At 39.8% G+C, this 15,378-nt stretch overlaps 1 protein-coding gene across 1 annotated transcript in view; it reads right to left on the reverse strand.

Annotated features, from left to right (window-relative positions):
- RNF24 (ring finger protein 24) overlaps positions 1-15,378 on the reverse strand; it is a 69,322-nt gene that overhangs the window by 883 nt on the left and 53,061 nt on the right. Inside the window, exons 2-5 of the mRNA XM_045808519.2 lie at positions 13,658-13,807; positions 10,059-10,101; positions 7,717-7,758; positions 483-562 (exon numbers count right to left, since the gene is read on the reverse strand). Of these exons, the coding sequence (XP_045664475.1) occupies positions 483-562; positions 7,717-7,758; positions 10,059-10,101; positions 13,658-13,800 (308 nt within the window). The 5' untranslated portion in view covers positions 13,801-13,807. The remainder of the gene's footprint in view (positions 1-482; positions 563-7,716; positions 7,759-10,058; positions 10,102-13,657; positions 13,808-15,378) is intronic.

Here is a 15,378-nt window from a genome sequence, read left to right on the forward strand (position 1 = left end):
ATGGTCGTGGGGAGTAGAAATAAAAGTTTTTAATAGAAATAAAAAACAAAATTGTGAAAGAAGGGGGAATATTAATATGTCTGCATGGGAGATGGACTCTACCATTTACATTCAAACTTTATTTTGATTTAAAATAATGATGGTTTTGATTAAAGTAAGTTTTTAGGAATAGAAGCCCTTGTTGGAAAGTTTCAGTTAAGTAGCTGTTTATAGCCCGGGCTCTAAGGAGGTGTGGGCCTCTCTGGCTCTCTGCCCAAAGTCCTGCCTGGTGGTCACGTTCCACCTGGTCCTGATCCCTCCCAATGTCACGTTCACACACATAGACACAGACACACACCTCACCCTGTAGGGTACATTCCACTTTCTGCTTTACAGACCAATCAAAGCTGTCAAGCTTGTCTGGCACTGCCCCAAGCCCATAAGTTGGCCGATATGCCTCAAACTCAGGTCCCTTTAAATAATTCCATACCAATAATACTCACTTTCTGTGGAAGGCATGCTTACATGGACAAATGCCCAACTCATCTCGAGGCTTGAAATCTTCTAGACAAACTGCGCAGAGCTGAAAGACAAATTCACAGATGAGGCAAAGTGTCTGCTAAGCACTCTCGCAGGCCCCAAAGTAAAGTGCAGACCCCTGAAGCCAGCCATTTGAAGGGACTTACAAGGTCCCATGACTCCTTAAGTGAAAGAAACAGACTGGAATGGACCAGGTCTTCTGAAGAAGAGTCTCCTGCTTTTCCTGTCACACGTCTTCAAGAAGGAGGACAGACAGGAAGAGACAGCGAAAGGCAGCTTCCTTTACTTCGGAGCATCAGGAGGGTCTCAGTGAGGTTACTCTCCGTAGACAGGCTGGGTATACTGCGATTTCCCTGTGGTGGGTGAGGGGCTCATTTTCCCAGGGAACGCCTGCTTGGCAGCACAGCCCCTAAGGGGGGCTCTCCTTTGGTTTTCTCATAACGTAGAAACTGAACCATGGCACAGCCTGTGGTAACATGCTTTTTATAGTTTCCGGGGCCCCTTGCTTTGGCACTGTCCTACCAGTGTTTCTATCATATACAGAGTTACTGAAGAGTCACTGAAGTTAAACTTATGAAAATATACAGATGGGGCTAGCATCACTCTCTGACAGGTGGCTAGCTCCACTGCCTGGAAAGAGGCCTTCTCTGTCACAGCCAGATGCTGGCTTCCGACCACATACTAGTGCCCAGGGACATCAAGTATCATTGCATATGCCCACTTTACAGATGAGAAAACAGAGGCTCAGAGCCATAACCACCTTGGTGAGTAGCCGGGCCTGGCTGGGGACCCAGGTCCGTTGCACTGATGGCTGCTGCACTACTTGTCTGCTGCCCAAAGGTTGAACTCCCCCCTGCTTGCTTCCCTGTCCGTCTCCAGGGATCCTGGTTCAGCCATCACCATTTCTTGTCCATCCTGTCGACATGACTTTCCTGTTGCCTGTATCTTAACCTGTAATATGTAACCCAGTCTTAGGTTATGTGACAGGACACGTGGCTCTTGGTGCCCCATGGCCAGTGCTGTGAATGTTGGTTTTCCTACACCCTTCTCTGGGGAGCTCTCCAGGGGCTCGTGTATACAGCAGATAGGATCTTCACAGGAGGAGGAAAAGGGGTAACTGTCTTAGGCTCAGCATTACTGTGGAGACAGCAGGGGAGAAGGCAGGACAGTTAGCCTTGGCTCAGACACCCACTAGCTGTGGGACCTCTGCCATATGATGCCTCTCTAGCTCTGTTTCTTCGTCTGTAAAGCGGGGACACTACCTGCCCCACCGTCATCAGTTCAGACTAGGGGCAGGGCTGAGGAGGCGGTAAGGCAGTCTACCAATGCTAGTTGTTTTTATTTACATTTAAATTTCATGATGGGAGCACTATTTTTAAGCCCATTTTTGACTTCTGGAGGAAGGCTGAGAACAAGCTGTGGGTACAGATGAGGAACCAGCAGTTCCAGCCATGAGGGTGGTCTTTTTGGGCCTTAGCTTCCCATCTGTAAAGGGGGATGATGTTCCCACCTCGCAGACTATATGAATAGGCCCCTCTGGCCTCAACCACCAAGCTTCCCTCCCAGCACAGGGAAGGAAAGAGGGTCAGGACTGCCGGCTCTGTTTCTGGAGATTCAGTGCCGATCCTACCAAAGGGCAAGAAGTTGGTCAAGCCACTCATTTTAATTTGCTTATTTTTCTAGGATCTAAGGTTAGATTTGTAGCCTTTTCAAAATGGAGTTATGATTAATGGTTATAATATGCTATTATGTTCTTAATCAAATTCTAAAACCATAGCCACCTGAAAACAAAAAAAAGATAAATTCTGACATATTAAGTGCCAAAGGTGACCAGAAGCCAAGGGCAGTCACAAAGAGAAAAGCCTCAGATCTGACTTCTCGGAAGTTCCATGAAGGGTCAAGCTAATTTTACAACTTTACAGATGTTATTTTGCAAATCAGTTTTACTTCCAGTATTTCAACAAGATTGCTTCTCCAGTATAACCTCCCGTACCTTTTTAAAAATGGAGATGTAATTCACATAATATTCACCCCTTTAAAGTATACAATTCAGTTTTTAGTATATTCACAGGATTGTGCAACCATCACCACTATCTAATTCCAGGACATTTCATTCCCTAACCCCAAAGCCCACACCCACAAGCAGTCACTCCCCATTCTCCCTTCTTCCCAGTCCCTGGCAACCACTAATCAATTTTCTGTCTTGATGGATTTGTCTATTCTGGTCATTTCCAGAGTGAAATGAAATCATGAAATGGTGTCTTACAATATGTGGTCTTTTTGTCTGCCTTCTTTTACTTAGCACGATGCCTTCAACGTTCATCCATGTTTATTCATTTTTATGGCTAAACAGTATTACGGATATACCATATTTGTTTACCCATTCATATGTTGATGGTACTTGGATTGTTTCTACCTTTTGGCTATTGGGAATAATGTTGCTCTAAACAAGTAATTGAGGGGCGCCTGGGTGGCTCCGTCAGTTGAGCGTCCGCCTTTGGCTCAGGTCATGATCCCAGGGTCCTGGGATCGAGTTTCTGCTCAGTGGGGAGCCTGCTTCTCCCTCTCCCTCTGCCCACCCCCTACTCCCACTCATGCTCTCTTGTGCTCTCTTAAATGAATAAGTGAACAAATCTTTAAAAAATAAAAATGGATTACTAAAAATGTTCAAATAACCCAAAGAAGGCAGGAATAGGGAAAGAGAATGACAAAGAGAGGGAAAAGCAGAAGACAAATAATACAATGGTAGATCTAATTCCAAACATCAATAATTGCCTCAAACGTAAGTGGTCTAAACACACCAATTAAAGACTGGCAGAGTGGGTTAAAGGAAAAGAACCCACCATAACCCAACCTTATGCTATCTATAAGAAAACTCACTTCAAATATAATTATATAGGTAGACTGAAAATAAAAAGATGGAAAAAGACATGCCATGCAAAATTAATCAAAAGAAAGCTAGAGGTGCTATTTACTTTTTTTTTTAAAAAGGAGTTAATTCTTTTTGTTTGAGAGAGAGAGAGAGAGAAAGAGCTTGTGAGCATGAATGGGGGAGGAGCAGAGGGAGAGAATCTTCAAGCAGACTTCCCACTGAAAGGGGGGCCTGACGTGGGGCTTGATCTCACCACCCATGAGATCACGGCCTGAGCTGAAAGCAAGAGTCGGCTCCTGCACCGACTGAGCCGCTGGCGCCCCAGCTGGAGGTGCTACATTACTATCGGGCAAAGATTTCAAAACAAAGAAAACTGTCAGAGATGAAGAGCGATATTAAATTTTCAATAAAAGGGTCAATTCACCAAGAAGATATAATCCTAAAAATCCTAAATGTGTATTCAGCTAACAACAGAGCCTTATACAAATGAGTAAATAAATAAATGGAAAGACACAATGTGTTTATAGATTAGAAGACTCAACATGGTAAAGATGCCAATTTTCCCCTGATTTATAGATTTAATGCAATACTAATCAAAATCCCAGCAGGATTTCCTCTTTCTTGTTGATATAGACTAGCTGATGCTACAATTTTTTTTTTTAAAGATTTTATTTATTTATTCGACAGAGATAGAGACAGCCAGCGAGAGAGGGAACACAAGCAGGGGGAGTGGGAAAGGAAGAAGCAGGCTCACAGCAGAGGAGCCCGATGTGGGGCTCGATCACGCCCTGAGCCGAAGGCGGACGCTTTAACCGCTGTGCCACCCAGGCGCCCCTAATGCTACAAATTATATGGAAGAGCAGGAACTAGACTAGCTAAAACAGTTTTGGAAAAGAATAAAGTTGGAGGATCATACTGCCTGATTTTAAGACTTACAAAGCTACAGTAAGTTTTATTAGTAAAGCTACATTTAGACTGTGGTATTGGTGAAGGGATGAGTGTATAAATCAATGGAACAGAATAGAGAATCCAGAAATAGAGTCACAAAATATGGCCATTTGATTTCTGACGAAGGAAATTTAATGGAGAAAGCTACCACTCACCAAAACTAGAGCTGGGGACACTATGGTGAACAAATCAAAGACTAAATGCAAACAGGGAGTAGATCATAAACTAATGCCAAGACTCTCGGGCTTCTCTTGAAGAAACCCAGATCTGGCAACAACTGGCCTGTATTGCCCCATGGCAACAATCGGCTAGAGCTGAGTGCTGGCAACTCCTTTAACAGGACCTGCATGGCCCGCTGTGTCACAGCTTCCACAGCACTCTTCTGCTTTTGACACCAAGACTTCATTAGATGCCATTTATGAACCCACTTGTATGATTGTTCTGTTGTTTCTCTTAGAGATCTCCTTCTCTATATCTGCGCCTCTATGAAAAGATGGAGAAATAAACAAAAATGGGGAAAACTATGGGTCTTGAGAGGACATTTTTCTTCATAGAAGGACAATATATTCTTGTGTTTTGATTATGTATATAGTATCTCCTTAGCTTCACTTAGTGTAAGTGTTGTCTGACTCCTGTACTGGTAGAAAAAATTAAGCAAAAATGATATAGTCACAGCTATAGAGCCAACTGTCTAAAGAGCTGGGGTGGGGGTGGTGGTGTCTGGGCATCTGAGTCTGCAAGGTCCCAGGAAGGCTCTCTTAGGGGAGCAAAAGCCAAGAAGCAGCTGTGTGATTATGCAATACCAGAACCCCCAAGAATTTCTCAGCATATACCCCAGATAACACACAGCACCCCTCTGCACACTCCAGTGTGACTTTCTCATTTATAGTCCCGTCTACCAGACTGTTAACTGCTTAAGTGCAGAAATTAGTATTTTATGCTTCTTTGTGTCTCTGTAGTTTAGTATAGTGCCTGACACGTTTTATGTATCCAATAATTCTAAAATTATTACTACTATTATTTTAGAGAGGGAGGGGGGAGGGACAGAGGGAGAGGGAAAGAGAGAATCCCAAGGATGCTTCACACCCAGTGCGGAGCCTGACGCGGGGATTGATCTCACAAGCCTAATATTATGACCTGAGCCGAAATCAAGTTGGACACCCAACCAACTGAGCCACCTACGTGCTCCAACTCTAAAATTATTTTAAAAGTAATATATTAACTTACTTTCCTTCTTTAAGAAGCCATTACATATAAAACTAACATCTCTTTGAACAACTTCCCCTAATCTTTTTTCTCTTCTCTTCCTCCATGTAACAACTATGTGTCCTTCTCAAACGCAGTAAAACACCTTGTAGCATGCATATAAATCCATGAACAATATGGTGTTTAGTTTAGTTTACATGTGTCATATAAACATTTATATCACTTTGTGACTTGCTTGTTTTTGGATCCCACTAGAGATCTACCCCAATTGATACCTTGATAGAGCTCAGTCCTTAATTTTGCCTACATTATAGTACCTCATTGTACTGTATCAGGTTTCCTTCCTTCCCTCCCTCTCTTGGTGGATAATCTTCCAGTATTTCATGTTGTATTTATTCACTCACCACTGATGGACATTTTGCTTGTCTTTGATTTTTCACTATTGTAATTATTCACTAATGACAGTATCCATATTGAAATTCCACATGCTTACACAGGACCAAGCTATGTTACTACTGTATAATTAGGCTACAGGAATGCACACATACACACAAAAGTCTGACAAAATAGTTTCATCACCAAGAAATGCAACTAGAAAGGACCAAATGAATTGCAAAAAATACCTGATTTCCTCTAGAAAAAAGCTGAGGAGCAAGGTAAGGTTATCCTAGCTACCAGTTTCAACTAACGGGGAGAGGGGATCAGTAGCTGGTCAGACTCAGGGAAACTGGAATGGGTAGGTGCAAATGGGATACTAACTCTGATATATAATGATGCAACACAACATGCTCATTCAAGATAAAGATCCATTTTAAACTAGTGGGTCAGACCTATGAGGAAGATTTCTGCTCCTGAGGAATCTGGGTGCTTAATATTGGTAACATGTGTCAGAATATAATCTTTACATTTATGGTCCTCAAAGAGACCCCAAATAGAAAAGAGATCATCCTCTAATTAACTTCATGTTAATTTTGGGAAAATTTAAAAATCAAACAGTAAATAAATAAATAAATAAAAATCAAACAGTAACTGATGCTTTGGGTTTAATCCAAGGGTAGGTCTAAAATGCTGTAACATAGCAACTCTTTGATAAAAAAATATGCAGAAAGAGCAAGGGAGCAGTAGACATTTTCAAAGCATTTGGCAATAATATAAATCATTCTTTTCCATTTTTTTCAAGATTTTATTTATTTATTTGATAGAGCACAAGCAGGGGAGTGGCAAGCAGAGGGAGTGGAGAAGCAGGCTCCCTGCTGAGCAGGAAGCCCAATAACGGGGCTTGATCTCAGGACCTTGAGATCATGACCTGAGCCGAAGGCAGACACTTAACCGACTGAGCCATCCAGGCACCCCTAAATCATTATTTTATTATTATTCAAATACTTTCACAAATTAACGCTTTGAAGAGACTAGCAATGAAGCTGCTCCATAATTAAATTATATAAGACAGATATTATGATGTGCAGCTTTCCAAGTCCTTGTTTTACAAACCAATTCAAACACTTGGAGAAGAAGGAAGAAAAGGGCCCTAAAATTAAAAATTCTGAACAACTGTAGTCAGAGATGACACAAGGAGTAAAATGAATAAGAATTCTTACAGGCAATGTGTCTGAAGGTGCACAGCAAGATCACACACACTTTTGTATTCATGTTACAAAGCATGGTAACAAGGAACACCTGGGAACCAACCATGCAACTTCATCACTAGACAACTGCCAAGGAATCATATCTCCCCTTACATTCTTCTCTATTGTATCTTCTTGCCTCACCTCCCCAAACCCCCACGAAGTAATCACGCTTTTGTGCCATTTATATGAGAGGATTACTAGGAACATTTTCAAGAATGAAATCAGTGCAAGTTCATCTTGAGTAGAAAAACTAATTTTTATCTATCCCCTCACGTCAGGGATAGCACACAGCATCCCTACTGCTATGAAATCTTACATCACCACCATCTCTATTAAAAATCTTCTCACAATTAATCTTCTGTCTTCAAGTCATCTCATAATTGATTTTTATGTGACCTCACCCTCAAATATTCTATTAGGCAGATCAAAATAAGCCTAACTTTTTTTAACTTCTGGAAATAAAGAAGGTTAAGCATACCACAGCATACTACTTCTATTAGCTAATAGCTCAAGAGAAGATTAAAATACTTATAGGCAACTTACCTCATGTAAATTCAGTTCTTTTACTTTCTCTTTTAATATAACCTGTGAGACAAAAAAATGTTATATCCATTTAAATCTGTAATTAAAAAATTTCTCATTATACTCAAACATATTTTTCTTTTGTATATGTAGCTCATTTCTCCTATTCAATATTGGAGAAAATCTCTTTTATATTGAGACAGAACATTTTAGCATATTTTTTTAGCAACATTTTTTTAACTTGAGCAGTGATGCGATATTCTCCTGAAAAGCAATTTTAAAATCCCTTTGAGTATAGATTAAATTTCAGGAAAAGACATAAATACATGCTCATCTGGACTAAGTGCTAACTTAGGAGGAAAATAAATGAGGTTGACTCTCATGATTCACTAAACTACAGTATTAGCTGATGGGAACTATTAATTTACAAAAGATTAAAACAATAAGGTCAAGCTTAATTTTGCAAGTTTTACTTATTTTTATAAATCATTATTGTCAGAAAATTTTAGCTCTACCCAAAGTCATGTAAATGAACTTAAAATTCACCCAGGTGCTATCCCTAACCTGATTTTGTGGTGACTGGATACCAGTTAAAAAAATGACAAGTGATAAGAGGGCAGCAGATTACTATCTAAAAAGAAAATTTCCAGGGGCGTCTGGCTGGCTCAGTTGGTAGAGCATGTGACTCTTGATCTTGGGGGTTGTGAATTCAAGCCCCACGCTGGGTGTAGTGATTACTTAAAAAAATAAAATCCTTAAAAAATAAAATAAAAGTAAAAATAAATAAAATTTTGGAGAATAAAAGCTTATTAGAATTATATGCCATCTTAAAGTGAAAAAGTAGGCAAGTGAAATTTGGGGGAAAATCTCCCAGTTTTGAATAGCTTACACTGTTGAACCAAAAATGGTTTTCAGGGTAAGTCACATTTTCAGAAATCACAACCAAAAGCTACCATCCAGGGGCATCTGGGTGGCTCAGTCGTTAAGCGTCTGCCTTCGGCTCAGGTCATGATCCCAGGGTCCTGGGATCGAGCCCCACAGCAGGCTCCCTGCTCAGTGGTAAGCCTGCTTCTCTCCCTCTCCCACTCCCCCTGCTTGTGTTCTCTCTCTTGCTGTCTCTCTCTCTCGCTCTCTCTGTCAAATAAATAAATAAATAAATAAATAAATAAATAAATAAATAAATAAAATCTTCAAAAGCTACCATCCAGCTATGCAGGGATGTACTAAATTTCCAATTCAGTATATTTTAAAGACCACGTTACTGTCTATCTTGTTACTCTATTAATTCTATCACTCAATTTCACTTGTTAAATGACCATCAAGGCCAATTTTACTTTCTAGTTAGCTTATATACAAATATAGGTTGTCAGTTTTATGATAATACTGAGACAAAGGGATTCATTAATTTAGAAAACTAAAACATTCAACTCTATGAATCTCACATGAGACTTATGGGGAAGAGCATGGGGTTACCTATGAACATCAGTGTGGACATCTAAGGAACTCGACAATGAGCTCAGATTTCAAAGAGACATAAACAAAAGATGGACAAAGAAATAGGTAATCCTAAAATGGTGACATGGTCCTGCAGCATCACTGTCAGCAGGGTTAAAGACCCAAATAAACTAAAACTTACCTCACAACTCCACAAAAAGAAACAAAAACCAAACCAAACAAAAACAAAATCCCAAAACCAGAAAGGAAAAAAAAAACTAGGGACAAAAAAATCATTAAAAATAATTTCATACTTTGGGCCAAAAGAAAATTAAGGAACACCTAGGCCCACTGTTTGGTTAGTGGTAAATTGTTAATGGATGACACATGGAAGAAAAAACAAATTTTACTTGGCCGTCAAGAAAAGCTGTTTATTCCCTTAAAGAACAAATCAGTAAAGGAATGACAGTACAAAGGGTAGGGATTAAGAGCAATGGCCCAAGTATTTAGACTTCTGGTGCTGTGACGTGAGGAAGGAGGAGGAGATGAGGTCACTATAATGCAACGGTTCACCCCTGAGGAACTGGTATGTCTTCTGACGGAAGAGGTAAACAATTCATTTAATAGAATCTCTTAACTCCACTAGATTAACAGTAACTTTGAGGATTATAAAGCACAGCATCTCTCTTTAGCAGTGTTGGCTAAAGTTCCCTGTTATATTATTATAGTATCTGAACTTCGAATAATAGGAAAAAAATACTTAAAGTGAAGTTGATCTATTTTGTTCTGCAAACTGGAAGTGAAATGCTAAAATGAGCACAAGTAAATCCAGTCCCAGTTTAACATGTGAGTGGAAATCCAAGTTCTCATTTTTTGGTAAAAACAACAACAACAAAAAAATCAAAGCCAATCTGAAGTAAATATCTTACCTGTTTGTAGGCATAGAATTCTTTGTGTGCTTGATGTCTTAGCCTAAAAGACAGAAATGATCAACGCAATATTGAGGTCTCCAATATAACAAGTTGATAAACATCTTAAACAGATTTTTGATATTAATTTATATTAACTGATATTAGTTATATCATTTATGGTTTAAAATCCAAAACCTTTATTCTGAAAAACACCCAAATGGCATATCTGTTACCCTGTTATGAGAAAGTAGTCAAAGAACCACAAAATGTTATCCAAATGTTAAGTTCAAGTGAAATCTCATTAAAACAAAATCTTAATACAACAAATATTTTAATGAAGAAACCTCAGTTCTATTTATATTGGTGACAGTCCACTTGTTTTAATAATATTTAGTATAGGGGCGCCTGGGTGGCACAGCGGTTAAGCGTCTGCCTTCGGCTCAGGGCGTGATCCCGGCGTTCTGGGATCGAGCCCCACATCAGGCTCCTCCGCTGGGAGCCTGCTTCTTCCTCTCCCACTCCCCCTGCTTGTGTTCCCTCTCTAGCTGGCTGTCTCTATCCTGTCGAATAAATAAATAAAATCTTTAAAAAAAATAATATTTAGTATATTACATTTTTTTCTTAATTTAAAAAATTTAAGTGTAACATCCAACTACTAATATACAAAAACCTTAAGAATACAGCTAAATGTGGGGCACCTGGGTGGCTCAGTCGGTTAAGCGTCTGCTTTTGGCTCAGGTCATGATCCCAGAGTGCTGGGATCAAGCCCCGCATCGGTCTCCCTGCTCAGTGGGGAGTCTGCTTCTCCCTCTCCTTCTGCCCCTCTCCCCGTTCCCCTGTTCGTGCTCTTTCTCTCACTGGCTCTCTCTCTCTCTCACTGGCTCTCACTTTCTCTAAGAGATAAATTTTTAAAATCTAAAATAAATAAATAAAAATACAGCTAAATGTTAAAAACATATCTATGTGCGTGTCCACACACACACACACACACACACACACACCAGTGTAACTATCGCCCAGATCAAGATATAGAACGTTTCCAGGACCCCTGAAATGACTGCTCCCAGTCAGTATCTACCCCTAAGAGGTACCCACTATCCCGATTCCTGTCATTATAGATACACTGTGCTTGTTTTGATATTTGATATGTACTTTTTGTGTTGGCTTCTGTCAGCTAACAATTACTTGTGAAATTCATCCATGTGGTTGCAGTTTTTTGACTGACATATGGTGTTCCACTGTATGAATATAAGACTATCCATTACACTGTTGATGCATATTTAGGTTACTTCCAGTTTGGGGCTATTAGGAATAAAGCTGCTACATAAATTCTGCATATCTTTCAGTGGACACATGGACTCAGTTCTGTTGAGTGTATGCCTAGAAGTAGAATTGCTGGTCAAAGCGCTTGTACTGATTTCTTTTCCTAGAAGGGATGCACTAGAGCTCTAGCTGTTTCACATCTTTGCCACCACTTGGTAGGATCAGTTAAAAAAATGTTAGCCAGTCTGGTAGGTATTCAGTGGTATCTCATTTCAGCTTTAATTTGCATTTCCCAAATGATGTTCAGAACCCTTTTATAAAGCTTATTTTCCATTTGGAAAACTTCCTTTATAAAATGCCTGTTTGAGTCTTTAAAAAATGAGTTGCCTTTTTCTTATTGATTTGTAGGAGTTCTTTATATGTTTCAGATGCAAGTCCTCTCTTGGGTCTATGTACTGCAATCATCTCCTACTTTGTGGCTTGCATTTTCATTCTCTTGATGGTATATATATATTTTTTAAAGATTTTATTTATTTACTTGACAGAGCGAGAGAGAGCACACAAACAAGGGGGAGCAGCAGGCAGAGGGAGAGGGAGAAGTAGGCTCCCTGCCGAGCAGGAAGCCCGATGTGGGGCTCGATTCCAGCACCCTGGGATCATGACTTGAGCTGAAGGCAGATGCCCAACTGACTGTGCCACCCAGGTGCCCCTGATGGTATCTTTTGATGAACAGATTTTAATTTAAATTAAGTCCCAATTTATAAACTCTTCCCAATAATATCAGTTCTTTTTGCACCCAGTTAAAGAAATCTTTGCCTACCCCCAGATCAGGAAGATATTCTCTTGTGTATATTATGAAAACAATTTGTTAGTTTACCTGTCACATTTAGGTATCCATCCAAAATTACTTATGATCCATCTGAAATTAGTCTGTCTTTATGATGTGAGGAAAGGGTCAAGATTCTTTTCCTCCACATGCAGATTTTCATTTGATTCATTTATTTAAAAGACCCTATTTTCCCTATTGCATATCAGTGGCATATGTTGTAAGTCAGATCCAATATATGGGTCTGTTTCCAGAGTTCTATTCCATTGGTCTATTTGCCTATTCCTGTATAAACTGGGATGAATAGTGTCAAAAATTCATGTCTGCTGGAACCTCAGAATGCAACCCTACATGGAAATAGAGTCTTTGTAGATTATTTAGTTAAAATGAGGTCACATTAAATTCAATACGACTGGTGTAGAAGTAGAGGAGAGAACATACAGACACAGGGAAGAAGACCAGGTGAAGACCGAAACAGACTGAAATCATGCAGGTACAAGCCAAAGAACATCAAAGATTTCTGGTAACTACCAGGAACTAAGGAAGAGGCAAGGAAGGATTCTCCCCTAGAGCCTTCAGAGGGAGCATGGACCTGCTGACACCTTGATTTCAAACTTCTAACCTCCAGAACTGTGAGATTAGAGTTCTGTTATTTTTAAGCCACTTGGTTTGTTATAGCAGCCCTGGGAATTGAATGCACCTGGTGTCATTACCACATTAGTTGTTTTTTTTTAAGATTTTATTTGTCAGAGAGAGAGAGCGTGCACAAGGAGGAGGAGTGGCAGGCAGAGAGGGAGAAGCAGGCTCCCTGCTGGGCAAGAAGCCTGATGTGGGACTCGATCCAGGACCCTGGGATCATGACCTGAGCCAAAGACAGACACCCAACCGACTGAGCCACCCAGGTGCCCTGAATATTGAGTGTTTTATGTAGATAAACACCTGACCAAAGGAGCTTAAAATCTTAAGAGACCACAGAACCTGTTTAAAGGCTCAGATCTTGTCTTGGACATTGTTTTCTGATCCCTAATAACTTTAGCTAAGAATGATGCAACACCCTCCTTGAAAAGATATCCTGAAATCTGTGAATGTAGATTAAATCTTGGGAATAGACAATGACATAAGTGTGCCTGGACCAGGTGCGAATATGTCAGAAAAATAAATGAGGACAATTTTCTTCTATAGAATAAAACATTTCATCAGTAGGTAGATTGAAGACTTTATAAAGGTGTTTTACTGATTAGTAACTAACTCACAGAAGGTTAAAATGTTAAGCAACCTTAATTTTAGAAAATTTGCTAATTATTGGGGTGCCGGGCTGGCTCAGTCAGAGGGGTGTGCAGCTTTTGATCTTGAGGTCATGAGTTTGAGTCCCACACTGGGTGTAGAGATTGGTTAAATAAATAAGTACACTTTAAAAAAAAAGAAAATTTGCTAATTATCACACATACAATTTTTTAACATAAGGGCAGGAAGCTGATTTATAATTGATTAACATATTCTGAAGTAACATAGAATGAAAACTGATTACCTAATCAAGTAGCAACAGAAGAGTAAACTAAGGATGAAGACAAATATAGCAGTGCCAAAAACCACAATATATATGTTGAGAGGCAGATTCTGGAATCCAATATTAGGCATCCTGAAGTTGTAATGTGGGAAATCCGAGCTCATGGATGAACTGTGGGGGAAGAAAAGAATGGGAAAAAATTAGTTTATAAAGACTAAGAACCAAGATAGCACTATCTTTGTATGTATACAAGGCAACAATTTTATTAAGACCTGACCATGTCTGAAACAAGTATGATAAACAAAGAGTTAATATTCTTGCCATTCACCCACTTATCATGCCACAAATATTTACTGAGTACTTACTATGTACCTGGCACTATTCTAGAAGCTTGAGATCCTACCTAAAAAACTTTTACAAGTTACATTCATTCATAAAAATGTATTTCACTGGGACGCCTGGGTGGCTCAGTCCAGTAAGTGTCTGACTTTGGCTCAGGTCATGATCCCAGAGTCTTGGGATGGAGTCCCACTTTGGGCACCTTGCTCAGTGAGGAGCCTGCTTCTCCCTCTGCCTGCCACTCACCCTTCTTGTGCTCTCTCTCTGACAAATAAAAAAATAAAATTTAAAAAAAAAAAAGGTATTTCACTGAAATAATGCCAGGAATCAATAAACATATGAAAAAGTTCAACTTCAAACTGCTCAGGCTCTCCACTCAGCTTGAAGTCTGCTTCTCCCTCTCACTCTCCCTCTGTGCTCTCTCTCAAATAAATAAATAAAATCTCTAAAAAAATAGATTAATAATGGTAAAATACTGGAAATAACACATCTCACAAGAAGGTAATGATTAAATAATTACTTGAATCATGTTACAGTATTATGAGGTCATGAAAATCTGTTTCAGTAAATTTTAATGTCAAGGGCAATATAAAGCTATATGGGAGGAGCGCCTGAGTGGTTCAGTGGGTTAAGTGCCTGGCTCTTGATTTCAGCTCAGGTTGTAATCATGGGGTCACGGGATTGAGCCCTGCGACAGGCTCCACAATCAGGGGGCGGGGTAGTCTGCTGGAGATTCTCTCCCTCTCCCTCTGCCCCTTCCGGTCACATGTACTCTCTCTCTCTCAAATAAATAAATAGATGTATTTTTAAAAGATTTTATTTATTTATTTGTCAGAGAGAGAGAGAGAGAGAGCACAAGCAGGGGAAGCAGTAGGCAGAGGAGGAAGCAGGCTCCTCGCTGAGCAAGGAGCCTGATGTGGGACTCGATCCCAGGACCCTGGGATCATGACCTGAGCTGAGAACTGACTGAGTCACCCAGGCGTCCCTAAATAAATAAATCTAAAATATATATATATATATGAAAATTAAGCAGACTGTATATAAAATATCCCAATTTTGGAAAAGGTTGAAAAAAAGGTGTACATACTGGTGTATGTGTGTGTATGGCAGAAAAAAGCCTGAGAGCCAACATGTCAAAATGTTAAACAGTGGCTTATGGTTTACTATACTTTTGATTTTTTTTTTTAACTCCCTTTATTAAGGTAGGCCCCGTTGTAAGCATTTTACTGGCTTTATTTTATCTTCACATAATACCTCTATAGGTAGGTACCATAATATCTCCCATTTTACAGATAAGGTCACCAAAGCTTAGAGAGTTTTGGTTACATAGTCATGGCTGACCAAGTATGTATGGGAGCCAAGCCTTCTCCAACTCCAAAGCCAATGCACCCACAGCCTATATG

Source organism: Ursus americanus, chromosome 22 (assembly GCF_024610735.1).
Source record: "Ursus americanus isolate L20-20 chromosome 22, mUrsAme1.1.p, whole genome shotgun sequence".
Taxonomy (NCBI): domain Eukaryota; kingdom Metazoa; phylum Chordata; class Mammalia; order Carnivora; family Ursidae; genus Ursus; species Ursus americanus.